Source organism: Eschrichtius robustus, chromosome 2, assembly GCF_028021215.1.
Source record: "Eschrichtius robustus isolate mEscRob2 chromosome 2, mEscRob2.pri, whole genome shotgun sequence".
NCBI classification, from domain to species: Eukaryota; Metazoa; Chordata; class Mammalia; order Artiodactyla; family Eschrichtiidae; genus Eschrichtius; species Eschrichtius robustus.
The window spans coordinates 58840687-58861885 of NC_090825.1; the positions used below are offsets into that span (position 1 = coordinate 58840687).

General features: G+C 36.8%; 1 protein-coding gene across 1 annotated transcript in view; it reads right to left on the minus strand.

The window, feature by feature from the left end:
- Positions 1–21199, minus strand: part of ANKRD31 (ankyrin repeat domain 31) — a 138880-nt gene that overhangs the window by 84230 nt on the left and 33451 nt on the right. Inside the window, exons 7-10 of the mRNA XM_068533441.1 lie at positions 19111–19731; positions 16277–16548; positions 13841–13950; positions 3623–3778 (exon numbers count right to left, since the gene is read on the minus strand). Of these exons, the coding sequence (XP_068389542.1) occupies positions 3623–3778; positions 13841–13950; positions 16277–16548; positions 19111–19731 (1159 nt within the window). The remainder of the gene's footprint in view (positions 1–3622; positions 3779–13840; positions 13951–16276; positions 16549–19110; positions 19732–21199) is intronic.

The window sequence follows — 21199 nt, forward strand, 5'->3', positions numbered from 1 at the left end:
CAATGTGTGGAAAACCCACGTATCTGGGTGTGAGTAGAGGAGAAACACATGAGTGTTTCCCTTTACAATAAGTATGTAACAAAAACAAATACGGAGAATCTAGGAATTAGGTATACGGATGTTCACTGTTCAATTCTTTCAACTTTTCTGTATGTTTGAAATTTTTCATAATTTCATAAAAATTTTCAAATAAATGTGAACTTTTGGAAGATAACTATTTAAGAACTATCTATTTTTTAAAAAATAATATAAAAACTCTCTTCCCCCAAAGTACTGTCTCCAATAAAAAGCGTGAACTAATTGCTATTTAGGTTCTGGGACCTGTAAACCAGTGGAAATTTGCTTACTGATAATGTACACTGGTTAACTTGATTATTTGCCACAGTCTGGGTTTGGTGGGATGAAAAATGAAGTATCAGAAATCCAAAAGTTATTAACTTTGGAATGCAGATGATGATTTTCCTTCTAGGAAACTTCCTTTCCTTATTTAGGTTTTGCTTAAACTACAATAAAAATTAGTTTCCTAAAGGGGACAGAAATGGCGCTACAGGAATGAGAAAATAACCGTAACAAAAGATGTTTGTTTTCCCTGAGCTCAGAATGACTAAAAGATAAGGTAAATGTAAAGCAACTGTCTGGCTTCCAAGAAAAAGCCAGTCTTGTACACTAAATTTACTTCAGAAAATTCCCAAAGAAAACAAAGTACATGTGAGCAATTCATAGTAAATGATGGGGTCTTGGGGAGGGAAGCTGAAAATGAATGCTACTTTGAGTGTGACCTAAGTAAGCAAGGATGACCCAGTGATGAACAGTATCAGTTCCAGGGTTGAAAGAAATTCCCAGCAGCAACAAAGCCAGAGGGACCTTTATTCTGCAGAGAGCTACTCTAGACCACAGAAAGGGCTACATATTCCAGAAAGAAATCAAATGTAACAAACAATTTCCCTTCTCCTAAGGCTTACTCCTTCTGTGTTGTAAAACCACTCCTCTTAAATAAAGATGGAGTACATTTTATAACAGATCTTTTATTATCTCCCAAAACTGCAGGTTGGGAGATCCTTAAGCAACATCATTTTTTCTTTTTAAAAATGTAACTATCTTGGAGGAAATTTCTTCAGAGGTTTATAAGAGTGTAAATTTCCTATGAAGACAATATAATTTAACTCATTTGTTTAAAAAGATTCAAGATCATAATAATATTAGTTATATGATCTAATGCAGCAATTGTTAACACCCACAGAGATATAAAGTGCACTCTCTTCATTACAGTCCTCAACAATTTTGCCTCTCATTTTTTATCTGTCTCTTGCCTTGCTGTTGGCTTAAACTTCTTGCTATTATCAATATCCTGGCCTAAGCCAACCTTTCTTTTCAGTTCTAATGTGTCATAGGCTTAGGAATCAGATAGGATCTGTGTAAAATAATGCTCAAGTCATTGATCTGAGAGGGTTTTAGCAAAGAAGCTTTATTAGATCTATTTTAGGTATTCAGAATTTATTTTCAGGCTACTTCATGGTTGTCACCCTTGGTTTTGATAGGTAAAGAATTATTGAAATTGGTTTTTTAAATCAAAGATATCACAAAATGTAAATGAGGACTTATAAAATGCAAATGTTACCTATAAAAAGACCATTGGTCTGTTACTATAACATTTTGTTAATTCCTCAAAAGGTACTTAAGCCTTTATTGGATTATCTCACAAAATAAATTTATTTAAACCTTCCTAGTAGATACTGTTTATCTTTTTGTTTTCATAGTATCTGGCACAGAGGAGGCATACGGTAAAAGCTCACTACACTGAATTATATGGAGGCCATACACCTCTTGTCAGTAGTTCTTGAATATTAATGAGAATAAAAATCATCTAGGGAACTTGATTTCCAGATTTTTTTTTTTTTTAATTTTTTATTTATTTTATTTTATTTATTTATTTATGGCTGTGTTGGGTCTTCGTTGCTGTGCGAGGGCTTTCTCTAGTTGCGGCAAGTGGGGGCCACTCTTCATCGCGGTGCGCGGGCCTCTCACTATCACGGACTCTCTTGTTGCGGAGCACAGGCTCCAGACGCGCAGGCTCAGTGATTGTGGCTCACGGGCGTAGTTGCTCCGCGGCATGTGGGATCTTCCCAGACCAGGGCTCGAACCCGTGTGCCCTGCATTGGCAGGCAGATTCTCAACCACTGCGCCACCAGGGAAGCCCTGATTTCCAGATTTTAACCTATAGATTTTGCTTGATTTTGTGTGTGTGTGCTTTGGGGGCAGTGAAGTAAAGGTTGCATTTTGAACAAATATTTTAAGTGACTCTTACGAAAATGGCTTATGGACAACCCTTTGCAAACACTGCCCTCTGCAATTCTGTGGGATGTGGCAGCCAGAAGTAGTAAAGGTCAGATTAAGATGCAAATTGAGAAGGAAAAATAGAAAACAAGAGAGTTCAAAAAGTCCGGAAAATATGGAAGGATAAAGAATTCATGAAGGTCACAGAAGTACCTACGGAAGTGAGGAGAAGGTCACTGCCTGGCCAAAGACAAGCAGGGAACAGCAACTGGGGATGTTAGTGATGGCACAGAAAAAAAGGTTAATGAAAAGAAACATGCTAAGATTGATGCTTGGGAAATCCATAAAAGTCCAGTTAGTGGCATGCAGAACTACTCCTGAACTGAAGGAGCACATAGAGACTAAGAGAAAGAACCATATATTTCTCAAAATCAAGGGAGCAAGTGCTCTGGCTAGCAAGTAAGGATCCAAGGTTGAGGGCTATAAGACCAAAATGGATGAACTGGGTGTGAGACTTAGAATAATAGTCTTTAAAACCCTGATTATAGTATAAACCCAGGTGCTGCTAAAGTAAGTACTGGGGGTGCACTTGTAATCACCTGCTTGTCCATGGATTGTGCTGCTGATCTCTGTGTACCATGAGACTTTGTGCATTGTTTCATACACCGAGAAAGTCTAGAAACAATAGTAAAAGTATGGACACAGTGCTGCTCAGTGTTTTAAGTACTTAAGTGCCTTTAAGGAATCATTCCTCTCCAGGAGAACGTATCAGGTTCTCCCCACAGGAAGACTGTACCAGAGACCTAGCCTTGCAGAAAGACTGTTCTTTCTGAGCTTCCTGCCCCACCCTCTCTACCTCATAGTCTGTTCTCTCCATTTCCCTGGCAATTGTCCTTGCTGTACATCTACCATTTTATCATCAATTTTCCCTGAAGCTCAGTGTACCATCAGCTTCTTTCAGCTTTGAACTTCATTTCTCGTCCATTAAAAGCTGAGTCTCATAGTAAAAATGCCCACACAAAGCCAGCAAGCCAGCCCCAGGAACCCCATCCTTCTGTGTAATGCCACTGCACATGGCCCACCTGGTGCAGTGGGCCTTTGAAGGCATAACCTTTGAAAGCAGGCATAATCTTTGAAGGTGAAATGTAATGTTCTTCTCCTGCCTCTCCCCGCTATCTTACCACTTCCCTGGGAGATGATGGTGAAGCACTGCCTAAGCAGAAAAATTACCTGGAAGCTTTCTGTTTGAGACTTGCCTTAGGCCTACTTTGCTATACTTTCATAGTAGTGACTCAGCTGAAACTACAAACCACTCTTAAGATAACTGTAAGTGGTAACCACAACCTACCAGCATAACTTGGTTGATTAACATTTCCACCTTTCTTCATATAATGATGAACAAGATTAGCGTCATTGTGCAGAGCAGCTTTATACAGTAAGTTCTCTCCAAAGATGTTTCTCCGGTTAATGTTACCACGAGATACTTTATTCATCTTCATTTTTTCTGAAATGAGGGCATGAACAAAAGAAAACAAAAAAATTAATAATCCTTATTTGAAAATCAAGAGGAATATAAGTAATAGAATGAATCCAGTCAACATTCTGGAATAGAGTATATTACATTATGGAGGAGTATTTCATCCATTAACCCAACTATAATGGTATCTACATGCAAAAAGGTGAAAAAGACAAATGTCATTAGTTTGAAATATTTGAGTAAATTATAAATCATGTAAGCAGTTTATATTGATTGAAACTCCAGGAAAGGTGCATATATAAGAAGACTAATGGATTATTTTCTTAAAAGTTCTGGTGAAAGGGATTATTTAAATACAGAATTAGATGTTATTAAACCTAACAAAATATTATAATACCAAAATGTCTTATAAAACCATGAGGAGAAAATCTCAGAAGTATATAAGGAAGATACAAAAATTAACCCCAGCAAGACCAGAAAAGAGAATGCTAAATTTTCTTTCTTTACTAAAAATAATTGTCATGAAATTAAATAAAGCTTGGTCTTGAGCAGTATAATAGTTTTGATTTCCTAAACTGGGAAATACACAATTAAAATAGCTTTCCAGGTTATATATACCAAGTATCATTTCTCCCCTGTGCCTCCTAAACTCCTCATCTAGATAATACAAATCCTGTCAATTTTTACAGATAATACTCATTTGGTTTTCCTGAATTTCAGAATAGCTTTTTTTTCCTTTGGCGCACCACCCAGCTTGTGGGATTGAACCCGGGCCCTCGGCAGTGAGAGCACAGAGTCCTAACCACTGGACCGCCAGGGAATTCCCTCAGAATAACTTTGGTGATAGCTTTTCCAGTTTCATCTAAATAACCTGCCCCATCCTAAAACCTCAGAAAGGTAATTGAGTACTGCAACAGATTTCTTAATGGACCACAATTTAACTGCTTTGTTTTTATTTGATTCTCTCCATTCAGTTCCACTGTAAAACAAACCAACTGCTGAACACCTGAGCCTGCCTTCCCCCACCCCAGACTACAAAGCATTCTGCTCCCACCAGATACACTATATGCAAAAATCAATAGTCTTTACTCCCAGATCTGTCTTTTCCAGTTGTACCTGCTATTATAAATATGCAATTTATTCAAAATAACAAATTAAGAATACAAAAATTTTCAATGAAAAGTAAGTTGTGAAAGACATTCACTTCCAATCATGACTAAATAACTGCTGTGACTTGCCCTCCCATTGTAAACAACTAGAATATTAAACAAAATATGTAGGGGGAAAAAGACCCTTTATTCAGACATTGGAAAACAGGTAGTTCAGACCTATTTGACTCCCCTGAGTGAAGACAAACAATGAAGTGAGCCCTAAGGTCACTCACTCTAGCTTCTTGTCTGGAGGCTTTTCACAGTATAGCACAAGCATAGCAAGGTGATTCTGCTGAGCTACGGAGACAGAGGTCAGAGTCTGGGGAGGCTGGGGTGAACAGAATTTACAGGGCAGGGCACCAGAGATGAGAGCGTAGAGAAAAGGCACCAGAAATCTATAAGAAGGGCTCCTTGAGTCGTTATCTGAATACTGAACTGCTCATGCGTGGGGCGAATCTTCATGAGGCTGGGCAAGAACAATTACCCAGGAACTATAAAGTAACAACCATCAGAGATCACACAGGCTGGGAGACATTCACATTCCTGCCAGGCTGAGGAGAGAGACCTTGCTGAACTACTGGAACATTCAGAGAGACCTTTAATGGGTCATGTCATAGTAGCAGAGCTAAACTAATCCTAGAGTAAGGCCTACACTAGACCTGCCTAACAAGGTTTTTTAAAAAGTGTTGAAAGGATCAAACTTATCTTCAAGTAACTTGTTGGCCAAAACAAAAATCAACACTCTTAAAATACACAAAATGACACTGAATAACATTCTGCTGCATATGGATATCCAATTGTTCTCCACTACAAAGGCCTTGTGCCTTTGTCAAAACTCAGGGTTTATTTCTGAACTCCCTTCTCCTTCCATGGACCTATTTCCCTATCTTGATGCTAATATCATGCTGTTTTGATTACGCCATGTAATAATTCTTGAAATCAGGTAGTGTTAGCCCTTTAGCTTTGTTCTTTATCAGAGCTGTCTTACTATTCTAGATTCTTTGCATTCCATATGAATTTTAGAACCAGCTTTGGAATTTCTACAAGAAAATCCTACAAGAATTTTGATTGAGATTGTGTAGAATCCATAAATATACCTGAGTAGAAATAACATCTTAATAATACTATCTTCTGACTCAATCTCTCTCCATTTCTCTCCATCAAATTTTGTGTTTTCTCTGTTTAATATTTTGTAGGTTTCAGTGTACCTGTCTTTTACACCTTTTGCTAAATTTTATCCGTTTTTCACATTTTTTGAAACTGCGGCATAAATTTCACTTTCTAATTGTTTGTTGCTAGAATACAGAAATATAATTAATATTTGTATATTGATCTTGTATCATGCAACTTTGCTAAACTCACTTACAGTTGCTTTTACTGTAGATTCCATCAGGTTTTCTATATAGACGATTATGTCACTTGTGACTAAAAACTGTTTTACTTCTTCTTTTCCAACATGGATGCCTTTTATTTGTTTTTCTTCCTGACTGTACTGGCTAGGACCTCCAGTACAATGATCAACAGAAGTGGTGGGAACAGACATGCCTGTCTTATTTCTGATCTTAGGGGGAAAGCATTCAGTCTTTCACCATTAAGTATGACAGCTGTGTATTTTTTTTGTAGATGCTCTTTGTCAGATTAACCAAGTTCCCCTCTATTCTGAGTTTGCTGAGAGTTTTCATCAGTAATGGATGTTAGGTATTGTCAAAATCTTTCTCTGCATCATCTACTATGATGATCATATGGTTTTTCTTTTTTAGCTTATTAATATAACAAATTACAGTGATTGATTTTCAAATGTAATGTAATGTAAATTTTTTGTTCTAGTTCCGTAAAAAATGCCATTGGTAATTTGATACGGATTGCATTGAATCTGTAGATTGCTTTGGGTAGTATAGTCATTTTCACAATATTGATTCTTCCAATCCAAGAACATGGTATATCTCTCCATCTGTTGGTATCATCTTTAATTTCTTTCATCAGTGTCTTATAGTTTTCTGCACACAGGTCTTTTGTCTCCCTAGGTAGGTTTATTCCTAGGTATTTTATTCTTTTTGTTGCAATGGTAAATGGGAGTGTTTCCTTAATTTCTCTTTCAGAATTTTCATCATTAGTGTACAGGAATGCAAGAGATTTCTGTGCATTAATTTTGTAACCTGCAACTTTACCAAATTCATTGATTAGCTCTAGTAGTTTTCTGGTGGCATTTTTAGGATTCTCTGTGTATCTTGTCATCTGCAAACAGTGACAGTTTTACTTCTTCTTTTCCAATTTGTATTCCTTTTATTTCTTTTTCTTCTCTGACTGCCATGGCTAGGACTTCCAAAACTATGTTGAATAACAGTGGTGAGAGTGGACATCCTTGTCTTCTCCCTGATCTTAGAGGAAATGCTTTCAGTTTTTCACCATTGAGAATGATGTTTGCTGTGGGTTTGTCGTATATGGCCTTTATTATGTTGAGGTAGGTTCCCTCTATGCCCACTTTGTGGAGAGTTTTTGTCCTAAATGGGTGTTGATTTTTGTCAAACCTTTTTCTGCATCTATTGAGATGATCATATGCTTTTTATTCTTCAATTTGTTAATATGGTGTATCACATTGATTGATTTGCGTATATTGAAGAATCCTTGCATCCCTGGGATAAATCCCACTTGATCATGGTGTATGATCCTTTTAATGTGTTGTTGGATTCTGTTTGCTAGTATTTTGTTGAGGAGTTTTGCATCTCTATTCATCAGTGATACTGCTCTGTAATTTTCTTTTTTTGTAGTATCTTTGTCTGGTTTTGGTATCAGGGTGATGGTGGCCTCATAGAATGAGTTTGGGAGTGTTCCTTCCTCTGCAATTTTTGGAAAGAGTTTGAGAAGGATAGGTGTTAGCTCTTCTCTAAATGTTTGATGGAATTCACCTGTGAAACCATCTGGTCCTGGACTTTTGTTTGTTGAAAGATTTTTATCACAGTTTCAATTTCATTACTTGTGATTGGTCTGTTCATATTTTCTATATCTTCCTGGTTCAGTCTTGGAAGGTTATACCTTTCTAAGAATTTGTCCGTTTCTTCCAGGTTGTCCATTTTATTGGCATAGAGTTGCTTGTAGTAGTCTCTTAGGATGCTTTGTATTTCTGCAGTGTCTACTGTAACTTCTCCTTTTTCATTTCTAATTTTACTGATTTGAGCCCTCTCTTTTTCTTGATGAGTCTGGCTAATGGTTTATCAATTTTGTTTATCTTCTCAAAGAACCAACTTTTAGTTTTATTGATCTTTGCTATTGTTTTCTTTGTTTCTATTTCATTTATTTCTGCTCTGATCTTCATGGTTTCTTTCCTTCTGCTAACTTTGGGTTTTGTTTGTTCTTCTTTCTCTAGTTCCTTTAGGTGTAAGGTTAGATTGTTTATCTGAGATTTTTCTTGTTTCTTGAGATAGGCTTGTATAGCTATAAACTTCCCTCTTAGAACTGCTTTTGCTGCATCCCATAGGTTTTGGATCGTCGTGTTTTCATTGTCATTTGTCTCTAGGTATTTTTTGATTTCCTCTTTGATTTCTTCAGTGATCTCTTGGTTATTTAGTAACGTATTGTTTAGCTTCCATGTGTTTGTGTTTTTTACGTTTTTTTCCCTGTAATTCATTTCTAATTTCATAGCGTTTTGGTCAGAAAAGATGCTTGATATGATTTCAATTTTCTTAAATTTACTGAGGCTTGATTTGTGACCCAAGATGTGATCTATCCTGGAGAATGTTCCGTGCGCACTTGAGAAGAAAGTGTAATCTGCTGTTTTTGGATGGAATGTCCTATAAATATCAATTAAATCTGTCTGGTCTATGGTGTCATTTAAAGCTTCTGTTTCCTTATTCATTTTCATTTTGGATGATCTGTCCATTGGTGTAAGTGAGGTGTTAAAGTTTCCCACTATTATTGTGTTACTGTTGATTTCCTCTTTTAGAGCTGTTGGCAGTTGCCTTATGTATTGAGGTGCTCCTATGTCGGGTGCATATATATTTATAATTGTTATATCTTCTTCTTGGATTGATCCCTTGATCATTATGTAGTGTCCTTCCTTGTCTCTTGTAACATTCTTTATTTTAAAGTCTATTTTATCTGATATGAGTATTGCTACTCCAGCTTTCTTTTGATTTCCATTTGCATGGAATATCTTTTTCCATCCCCTCATTTTCAGTCTGTATGTGCCCCTAGGTCTGAAGTGGGTCTCTTGTAGACAGCACATATATGGGTCTTGTTTTTGTATCCATTCAGCAAGCCTGTGTCTTTTGGTTGGAGCATTTAATCCATTCACGTTTAAGGTAATTATTGATACGTATGTTCCTATGACCATTTTCTTAATTGTTTTGGGTTTGTTTTTGTAGGTCCTTTTCTTCTCTTGTGTTTCCCACTTAGAGAAGTTCCTTTAGCATTTGCTGTAGAGCTGGTTTCGTGGTGCTGAATTCTCTTAGGTTTTGCTTGTCTGTAAAGCTTTTGATTTCTCCATCGAATCTGAATGAGATCCTTGCCGGGTAGAGTAATCTTGGTTGTAGGTTCTTCCCTTTCATCACTTTAAGTATATCATGCCACTCCCTTCTGGCTTGTAGAGTTTCTGCTGAGAAATCAGCTGTTAACCTTATGGGAGTTCCCTTCTATGTTATTTGTCATTTTTCCCTTGCTGCTTTCAATAATTTTTCTTTGTCTTTAATTTTTGCCAATTTGATTACTATGTGTCTCGGCATGTTTCTCCTTGGGTTTATCCTGTATGGGACTCGCTGCGTTTCCTGGACTCGGGTGGCTATTTCCTTTCCCATGTTAGGGAAGTTTTTGACTATAATCTCTTCAAATATTTTCTCGGGTCCTTTCTCTCTCTCTTCTCCTTCTGGGACTCCTATAATGCGAATGTTGTTGCGTTTAATGTTGTCCCAGAGGTCTCTTAGGCTGTCTTCATTTCTTTTCATTCTTTTTTCTTTATTCTGTTTCGCAGCAGAGAATTCCACAATTCTGTCTTCCAGGTCACTTATCCGTTCTTCTGCCTCAGTTATTCTGCTATTGATTCCTTCTAGTGTAGTTTTCATTTCAGTTATTGTATTGGTCATCTCTGTTTGTTTGTTCTTTAAGTCTTCTAGGTCTTTGTTAAACATTTCTTGCATCTTCTCCATCTTTGCCTCCATTCTTTTTCCGAGGTCCTGGCTCATCTTCACTATCATTATTCTGAATTATTTTTCTGGAAGGTTGCCTATCTCTACTTCATTGAGTTGTTTTTCTGGGGTTTTATCTTGTTCCTTCATCTGGTACATAGCCCTCTGCCTTTTCATCTTGTCTATCTTTCTGTGAATGTGGTTTTTGTTCCACAGCCTGCAGGATTGTAGTTCTTCTTGCTTCTGCTGTCTGCCCTCTGGTGGATGAGGCTATCTAAGAGGCTTGTGTAAGTTTCCTGATGGGAGGGACTGGTGGTGGGTAGAGCTGGCTGTTGCTCTGGTGGGCAGAGCTCAGTAAAACTTTAATTCGTTTGACTGTTGATGGGTGGGGCTGGGTTCCCTCCCTGTTGGTTGTTTGGCCTGAGGCAACCCAACACTGGAGCTTACCTGGGATCTTTGGTGGGGCTAATGACAGACTCTGGGAGGGCCCACGCCAAGGAGTACTTCCCATAACTTCTGCTCCCAGTGTCCTTGTCCTCATGGTTGGACACAGCCACCCCTCACCTCTGCAGGAGACCCCCCAACACCAGCAGGTAGGTCTGGTTCAGTCTCCCCTGGGGTCACTGCTCCTTCCCCTGGGTCCCAATGCGCACACTACTTTGTGTGTGTCCTCCAAGAGTGGAGTCTCTGTTTCCCCCAGTCCTGTCGAAGTCCTGCAATCAAATCTCACTAGGCTTCGAAGTCTGATTCTCTAGGAACTCCTCCTCCCATTGCCGGACCCCCAGGTTGGGAAGCCTGACATGGGGCTCAGAACCTTCACTCCAGTGGGTGGACTTCTGTGGTATAAGTGTTCTCCAGTCTGTGAGTCACCCACCCACCAGTTATGGGATTTGATTTTACTCTGATTGCGCCCCTCCTACCATCTCATTGTGGCTTCTCCTTTGTCTTTGGATGTGGGGTATCTTTTTTTTTTTTTAATAAATTTATTTATTTATTTATTTTTGCTGTGTTGGGTCTTCGTTTTTGTGCGAGGGCTTTCTCTAGTTGCGGCAAGCGGGGGCCACTCTTCATCACGGTGCGTGGGCCTCTCACTATTGCGGCCTCTCTTGTTGCGGAGCAGAGGCTCCAGACGCGCAGGCTCAGTAGTTGTGGCTCACGGGTCCAGTTGCTCCGCGGCATGTGGGATCTTCCCAGACCAGGGCTCGAACCCATGTCCCCTGCATTGGCAGGCAGATTCTCAACCACTGCGCCACCAGGGAAGCCTTATGGGGTATCTTTTTTGGTGAGTTCCAGTGTCTTCCTGTTGATGACTGTCCAGCAGCTAGTTGTGATTCTGGTGTTCTCACAAGAGGGAGTGACAGCACGTCCTTCTACTCTGCCATCTTGGTTCCTCTCCCCTCACCTTCATTTTTGAAAGATATTTTGCTAAGTATAGAGTTCTAAGTTCTAGTTATAGAATTCTATAAATTTCTTTTAGTACTTTAAAGCTGCTGCGCCACTGTCTTCTTGCTTGCATTGTTTCCAACAAGAAATTTGATATCATCCTTATGACATGAAAAAAAAAAAAACATGGCCTTTTTTTCCTTACCAACACATACATATTCTTCTGACTTCTTAAATGACTGAATATTATTTCATTGGTTACATTATAATTTGTTAACTATTCACTTAATTTAGATTGTTTCTAGTCATTATATTATAATAAACAATGCTGTAATGAACATCTGTATAAAATATATTTACATATTTAAGAAAATACAGCCATAGAATAAATCCCTTTAAACAGAATTGCTGATTCAAAAGAACTGTGATTTAAAATTCTGATGAATGTAAATAAACTGCCCTATAAAAAGACTGAAAAAACTTCTACCCAAAACATATGAGATTGTTTACTTTTTCCACATTCTTGACACTGGGAATTCTCAAATGTTTATTGGCATTCTCTTAGGTGAAAACTGTACTTCTTAATTTGCATTTCTTTAAGTATGAGTGAGATGTTAATCTTTTCAGGTATTTACATTTTTTTTTTCTGTGAACTCCTATTTTTCTTTATCCTTACTGTTTTGTAAGAGCTCTTTGCATACTAGTATAATTAACCCCTTGTCATGTGTTAATATTTCTTCTGTGTTTGATGATTGGTTTTCTTTAGGATATCTTTCCATACAATTTTTAAAAATATATATATAGTCAATTTTATCATTCTTTTCCCTCCTGGCTTCTGGTTTTGAATTGTTCTTTACAAAGGGTTTTTCCAAGATTATAAAAAGATTCACTTGTCTTTTCTCCTAGAACTTTTTTTTCCCTTTAACTCTGGCCAGACTGGAATTAAATTTGGTATAAGGAATGTTATAGGGATCCAACTGTTTGTGTTTTTCACTATTTATTATTTAGTCCTTCTTTCTGCCATCAATTTGAGATGCCATATTTATAACAGACCTACCCCCATATTTCCATTGTATCTGGCTTCTACATCTAAACCCTTTATTCTGTTTCACTGACTTATCTGTCTATTCCTGTGCCAATACCAACTTATTTTAACTTCTATTGTTTTCTAATTGCTTTCACATTATGTAGAGCAGGTTCCTGCCTCTCTACTCTCCCTTTGTTTTATTTTTCAGAATTTTCTTGGTTAGTCTTTTATATTTACTTTTCCAGCTGAAATTTTGTATCATTCTCATAGCTAACCTCCAGCCCTATAAAACAAAACCATTAACAAATACACAAAAATCTGTTTTTGATTGAGCTCTCATGCATTTACAGAATAATTTAGGGAGACGTAAGTTTCTTACAATACCGAATCTTTATTGTCAAGAATAAGGCTCTTCTTTCCATTTATTCAAGTCTTTTTTATGTCCCTCAGCATAATTTTTACACTTTCTTCTTACAGGTATGGCAATTTCTTATTAGGTATATAAGCAGGTATTTTCTCTTTTGTAACTATTATAAATGGGATCTTCTCTTATATTTTGTAACTGGGTAATACTTATGTATATGAAAGGTATATACTTTTGTCTTCTTTTGGTTTATTGAATTTTTTAAACTTTTTAGCTGGAAATAATTTCTGATTTATAAAAAAGTTGTAAAAATAAAACAAAGGATTCCCCCATTGTTAACATTTTGCCGCCACTTAAATCATTCTATCTCCCTCTTTATATATACATACACATGCACACAAACACATATACAGATAATGAATAACTTGCATACACCATGCCTCTTTACTTACTAATACTTAAGAGCATATTATCTAAAAGCAAGGACACTATCTTACATAACCAAATTATTAGATTAAGAAAATTTAACATTGATACAATATTATTCTTTAATTTACAGTCCATATTTCAATTCTGCCAACTGTCCCGCCATCTATTATTTTGTAACCAGTACTCCTAGGTTCTTAGTATTTCTGATAGTTTTTTAGTTCATTCTTCGGGGTTTTATATATAGGAACAAAGAAATAACATCTAAATATATAATAATTTCCTCTATTTATTCTTCTGGTTATAATTTCCCAAAGCCTATGCTAGGTTAGTCACACCACAAATAGGTCAGATATCTAAATTTGAAAAGCGTTCTGAAACTATTCTCTTAAAAGTACAAGTACAGGAAATATACCAGCCTATGAGGCAGAAGTTCAGGATCCTAGTTATACTACTAATGAGCTGTGCAGTGCTGGGGGAAATCCTTAACCTCTCTGAATTTCCTCATCAGTAGAATGAGAAAGTTGAGACATATAATCTCTAAATCCTTTTTTAGTACCAGGAGTCTATATTTTTGTTAAGTTACTTATTAAAGAAATAAAGAAATAAAATAGGCCTCACCATTTTTCCCTGCAAGTTTTCTGTTTTTCCTGAGCTGTTTCCCACTCTTGAGTCTGGATGAACGCACAGTCTTCCCTTTACCTTCAATCCTCAAAGCAGGATTCTGCATTCTTGAAAAATAAATGTGCTTTTAAAATTATTATCATGTTCTCCACAACCGTTCAAAGAGAATCATACCGAATTTTTGACTAAATTTTTTTAACACTCAAAGATATTTTACTGAGCTGTTGTCAAGCAGGATGGCAGTTTTAAATATGGACATGGCTCCTGAGTAAACTGCAGATAATTCTGTGACAGACATGCCAGTCATTATGGTTTCTTTGTCTTTGTGCCACCTATGGGTTTCTCTCCTTTAGGGATAGTCACCTATAAGTGAGTATTCTGAGGCTCCTGTCCCTCACTCCCCACGCTGGCATGCCACTATCCACTCTATTCACAACTTCTAGGAAAAAAGAGGCAGGCAAAAAAAAAAGAACTTGCCCTGTGGTATGGCACTGATCAAAAACTGTAAAATACTGGCATAAAAGCATATATGGGTAGGTTTATTTTGGTTCTCTCTATTCTGAGAGCCCCAAAATAAACCTACCCATATATGGTCAATTAATCTATGACAAAGGAGCCAAGAATATACAATGGGGAAAGGACAGTCTCTTCAATAAATGGTGTTGGGAAAACTGGACAGCCAAATGCAAAAGAATAAAGCTGGATCACAATCTTACACCATATACAAAAATCAACTCAAAATGGATTGAAGACTTGAAAGTAAGACTTGAAACCATAGAACTCCTAGGAAAAAACATAAGTAAGCACCTTGACATCACTCTTGGCAATGATTTTTTGGATTTGACACCAAAAGCAAAAATAAAGAAGTGAGACTACATCAACCTAAAAAGTTTCTGTACAGCAAGTGAAACTATCAACAAAATGAAAAGACAACCTACCAAATGGGAGAAAATATTTGCAAATCATATACTTGAAAAGGGATTAATATCCAAAACATATAAAGAACCCATACAACTCAATAGCAAAAAGAAAAGCAATCCGATTAAAAAATGTGAGAGGAACTAAAAAGACATTTCCAAAGAAGGCATCCAAATGGCCAGCAGGTACATGAAAAGGTGCTTAGCATCACTGATCATCAGGGAAATGTAAATCAAAACCACAATGAGATATCACCCCACACCAGTCAGAATGGCCATCATCAAAAAGTCTACAAATAATAAATGTTGGAGAGGGTGTGGAGAAAAGGGAACCCTCTTGCACTGTTGGTGGGAATGTAAATTGGTGCAACCACGACGGAAAACAGTATGGAGATTCCTCAAAAATTAAAAATAGAACTACCATATGATCCAGCAATTCCACTCCTGGGTATTTATCCAAAGGAAACAAAATCACTATCTCAAAATAATATCTGCAGTCCCATTTTTTTTTTTATTAATTTATTTATTTATGGCTGTGTTGGGTCTTCGTTTCTGCGCGAGGGCTTTCTCCAGTTGCAGCAAGTGGGGGCCACTCTTCATCGCAGTGTGCGGGCCTCTCATTATTGTGGCCTCTCTTGTTGTGGAGCACAGGCTCCAGACGCACAGGCTCAGTAATTGTGGCTCACGGGCTTAGTTGCTCCGCGGCATGTGGGATCTTCCCAGACCAGGGCTCGAACCCGTGTCCCCTGCATTGGCAGGCAGATTCTCAACCACTGCGTCACCAGGGAAGCCCCTGCAGTCCCATTTTTACTGTGGCTTTACTTACAATAGTCAAGACATGCAAGCAACCTAAATATCCATCGATGGATGAATAAATAAAGAAAATGTGATACACACACACACACAATGGAATGGTATTCAGCCATAGAAAAGAAAAAATCCTGCCATTTGCTAGAACATGAATGGGCCTTGAGAGCATTATGCTAAGTGAAATAAGTCAGAGAAAGACAAATACCATATGATCTCACTTACATGTGGAATCTAAAACAAAAAAACAAAAACCCTAAACTAATAGATACAGAGAACAGACTGGTTCTGGAGGTAGGAGACAGTGTGGGTGGGTGAAATGGGTGAAGGTGGTCAAAAGGTACAAACTTCCAGTTATAAGATAAATAAGTCCAGGGGATGTAATGTACAGCATGGTGACTATAGTTAATAATACTGTATTGTATTATTTGAGAAGTTGCTTAGAGAGTAGACCTTAAAAGTTCTCATCACAAGAAAAAAAATTTGTAACTATGTGTGGTGAGAGATGTTAAAGAAAGAAAATTAGCATTAAGCTAAAATACAACAATTTCCCATTACTTTGTCTTAAAAAAAGAAAGTAAAAGAGTTTTCTGGGGGTCTTTTAAATTGCAAAATAAATAAAATAACAACACTGAAAAATAAAGTTCTTTAGAGGTAAACTGACTCTAATGTCCCAAACACAGAATTATCTATTAGGTTGGTAGTATACCTGAAATTCTCAGTTGAAGAGTTATTATTTGTTTGATCCTCACAGCCAAGTATTTTGGGTAAAATCTTTTCTGGCATCTTATACATGTCATCTGTGGGCTTTGCATCTCTGCCTACTTTCAGTCTGGACGATCTCCTTAACACACATGGAGTGTCCTGGTCAGAGCTATTTTCCACCGGATTTGAATTTCCCTTATTATTTAGCGGATCACAAGAGGTGACATTTTGATGAACCAAAGTTTGCAATCCAAATGGATTTGGGTCTTCTAGACTCTGTAATAAGATGTAAATACATACACAAATAATTACAACAATGCAAAAAAATAAAATAAAATTAGAATAAATTAAGCTTTATCTTGTTCTTTGATTACACAAAAATACCTTATAAGATGCAAATACAAAAACCCATAGACAGGGGCTTCCCTGGTGGCGCAGTGGTTGAGAATCTGCCTGCCAACGCAGGGGACACGGGTTCGAGCCCTGGTCTGGGAAGATCCCACATGCCGCGGAGCAACTGGGCCCGTGAGCCACAACTACTGAGCCTGAGCGTCTGGAGCCTCTGCTCCGCAACAAGAGAGGCCGCGATAGTGAGAGGCCCGCGCACCGCGATGAAGAGTGGCCCCCACTCGCCGCAACTGGAGAAAGCCCTCACACAGAAACGAAGACCCAACACAGCCAAAAATAAAAATAATAAATAAATAATAAATTAAAAAATTAAAAAAAAACAAAAAAACCCATAGACATATGTGAACATAATGAAAATTTTATCATAATTAATTAAACAAATGACAATGCAGATTTAAAAGCCTAAGACAAGAAAAGCATAAGTAAATATTATTTTTATCAATATTCATCCTTAAAACTCAAGGATAAACCTAAGGCCACTCTGGGTGCTTTAATTTCACGGGAAATGGGCAGCACGAAATGACGAGACACATAAAAACAGTAGTACTGTCACGCCAGGCCAGATCAGTGTTCTATTCAGCCTAGTATTTTGTTATTTGATAGCAACAGTAAGTGATATTTGTGGGACGAGATACTATATAACTTCCATTACATTGATTTTAAAAGGTTAGTAGTATATCATGAATGGCTCTAAGTTCCCCTTAATAATCTATTATAGATTTAACTTTCGTGGGGATACACATTTTTATACATATCACGTAAACCTTTCTTGAGCTTATTTATATATCCAGCTTGCAAAGCTTCTCAAGGTAACAAGTTTCATATTTTTTAAAAAAATATTTATTTATTTATTTATTTATTTGGCTGCACTGGGTCTTAGTTGCAGCACACGGGGTCTTTGTTGCCAAATGTGGGATCTTCGTTGCGGCATACGGGATCTTTAGTTGTGGCATGCGGGATCTAGTTCCCTGACCAGGGATCGAACCCGGGCCTCCTGCATTGGGAGCGCAGAGTCTTAACAACTGGACCACCAGGGAAGTCCCACAAGTTTCATATTTTTATTATAGCTAAGTAAAAGAGTATTTAATTTGATTTGTTCTAAATCAATCTCTTTTCTACTTCTAAGTAGACTTTTTTTTTGAAGACCTCCTAAGTTCATGCTCACTCTATCAATACCAGTCATAATTTCCTACACTTTACTCATATTACCTCTTTTTAGATTAGAATCCTGGAATGTTTAACTTAATCTTCATGCCCTATCCCCATGATTAGCTTCTCTTTTTCTGGATTTTTAAACATGTCATTATGTCTGTTTTGAAATTTTTTGACCAGAATTGCATGCAGTATTATTCCAGGTGTGTATGTTATAACCTGAGCTTAGTATCATGTTATTTAAATCTTCCAAGAAATGTTCACAGGAGCATTTTGGTAATAGCCGGAAGGAGAATAGAAAAGAAAAGAAAAAAAAATCCAAATGACCATCATTAGTGAATTGGTTAAATAAATTATATTATTATACATACACACACACACAAACACACCCATAGAGTGGAATATCATTCAACAAGTAGAAAGATCTAAGTAGTGCTACATTTGTTGACACAGAAAGATAACCACGATGTATTATTAAATTTTTAAAACAAGTTGCAAAGTATTATGTATAATATAATCCCATTTATATAAAATAAACTTACATAGAATATGCATAGAAAAAAATGGAGACATGCAGCAAACTGTTAACAATGATTATCTCTGGAAAGTGGAATTGTGGGAGACTTCCTCTTACAGTAATGTTTGACTTTTTTTTTTATTATAATGAGGATGTGTTACTATTATAATCAGGAAAAAATAAAGATTATTTTTAAAAAGAAAAAAAACTGTCAACATGAAAAAGGGACTTGGCAAGTGATAGGCCACTCCAGGGTCTCCAAGCATAATAGTCCAGGAATTCTAAACCCAAGAACTGTGTCACCTGACAGTATCCTCAGACACAGTATGCAAAGTTGTACTGAAGCCAGGCATAATTTTCTCCCTCTCCTGGCAGTCCAATTGCATATATTTTACTTCCAACTAGAAACTGATGTGGGGTATCTTATCTCCACTCTGCACCCAGGCAGACATAGTGATTTTCTGAGCTAACCGGGAAAATTCTGGTAACAAATTTTTTCCTTCTTCTATATAAGCAATGTAATGATGATATATCTTCTCAGGTTTTCAGAGGAGAAACTTATCTATTTTAACTTTTAACCCCTTGAAAACTCTACCCCGGGAACCTCGAAAAAGGTAACTATATGCTTCTAAGTCAAAAAGTATCTTCTGAGTGTTGGTATTTGGGTAGAAGGTTTGAATTTAAAATAAGGTATATGGGCAATGAAGACTTGTTAAAGGTCACTATTAAAGGCAAAATCATAGACTCATACTTGCACTTACTTGCTGCACTGAAAGATGCTTGTCCTGTAGCTCACCTAACTTGGAATCTTGTTCAAATTGTTGAGTAGAACAAAGAGTCTCAAAATTCACCTCTGCTATTTGTGTACAATCTTCATCAGTCTGAGACATATTGGGCTCCACTCCTAAACATTCATTTCCAGCACTGAGACTTATATCTCCCTCTTTTCTGTGACAGATGGGTTCCACCTTGGCTTCTGACAACGTGTTTAAGGCTGCTAACGACTCAGCTGGCAATGCATCATCCTTTGAGCTTTCTAGTAAATCTTTGTGACATGTCAAAGGTATTGATATGGAACTCGAAGAACTGTTCAATGGGTTCATCAACTCTCCACGTTCAAAATCACTCATTATTCTAATCGGTCTTTCCTCCTGGGTGATTTCTGGTGATGTCAGTAACTTTTCTAAGGCAGACACAAAAGTTTCAAGAGAGCTTTCTTCATCTTTGGTTTCTTCAGAAGTCATGGTCAATGTGACTTCCTTGCTAGGCTCCTTCTCTGGCTCTATTAACGAGTTCTCCTTTACAGCAAATGTATCAAATTCTTTAATAGTGGTACTTGAGAGAAGGCTTATTTCAGGAGAGTCTCTGTCTCTACTTAGTTCCTGTATATTCCAAATAGAATTTACATCATTATTACATATACAAAAAAGTGTTTAAAATGAAAATGTTATAGTTTTCTAGTTCATCATGTTGCTAAGTTACCACCAAAAAGCTTTATCAACTTTCCTCCCTTCCATAAATAAAAATACTCTTTATTACTTTCCTATACCAAATTACTAATGACTGTGAACACATGGTTAAACATTTAATAGTAGACCAAGGGTAAAATTGGCCGGGCCATAATTACAGATGGCAAATTATCTATTCAGCTAAGTTTAAATTATCTGGGCTAAGGGAAGAGGCAGAGATAACATGGATAGTTAAATTAACAGATAATCTAAAAACTTCACTGCAGTTAATAGTTGAAAAATTCTCCCTTGTTAAAAATCCCTATTGAATTTTATTAATTAACCAGGAACAAAATTGGTATAGTTTCACCTTCCTTTTATTCCCCACCTCTGTATGCCTATGTAAATGTGATGTAAAAAGGCCAAAGGACAGGTGGTCAGGGAGGAGAAAAGGAGAAATGAAAACACTTCTATGTAAATATTACAAGCTCTGGCTATAAATCAATGGTTCTGACTTGTGGTTGTTTTAAACAAAAAACACAAAACTACAAAACACAAAATGACTATTATTTTCAAAGACATCACCTTAATAGGTCATACCTGTTCTCTCAATATTTCCAATAATCAAAATATTATTAGACTTCCTCTTTTGAAAGCACTTTCAATATTGTTTATAAGCCATTCAAGAAAATCAGTCTCAATAACTTAACGGCACTAACTTTTTTTCAACATTTAAAACTGTTAATTTGCTTGACCTTAAATAACAGAATGGGTTTCAGTGAGTTTTGCCTGTTTCTAAAAATCAAATCCACCTTCACTGACACATCACTCTGCCAGAATGCACTGTAACTTGTAAGCCCTCTAATACTATGATTTGATTTGAATAAGGGAAGTGAAAAACATTTTATTCTCCCTCTCTTCCTTTTCTACCTGCCACCATTTATATTCTCTGTACATAGCATCCAGAGTTTAATAAGATATATTTATTTATTAGCAATGCAAACTATAATTTGCTCAGAAAGATAAAAGAAATTTAGAAGGAATTGAAGAACTGGATCCTATCCATTCTTGAAGTCATGTTCAAGATCTCCCTCTTATCTGAAGTCCTTATATCTACTAAATTCAAGGCCTTAGATCTAATAAAGTATATATATATATATATATATATATATATATATATGTTTAACTCTGCCCTAAAGGAACTTAATTCCTAAATCAAGATTGAAGGCATTAATACATAAGACATTAAGTAAACTATAAATAATGTCAAAAACACTGCATGAACTCAAATGAATGGCATAAACCATAGCCCTAGTGTTACAAGAATAAGTTTTCTGGGGGGAAAGAAAGGGAGGCAGTGAAGGGTTTTCAAGATTGCCTGAAATGCTCGGTTAAACAAAGT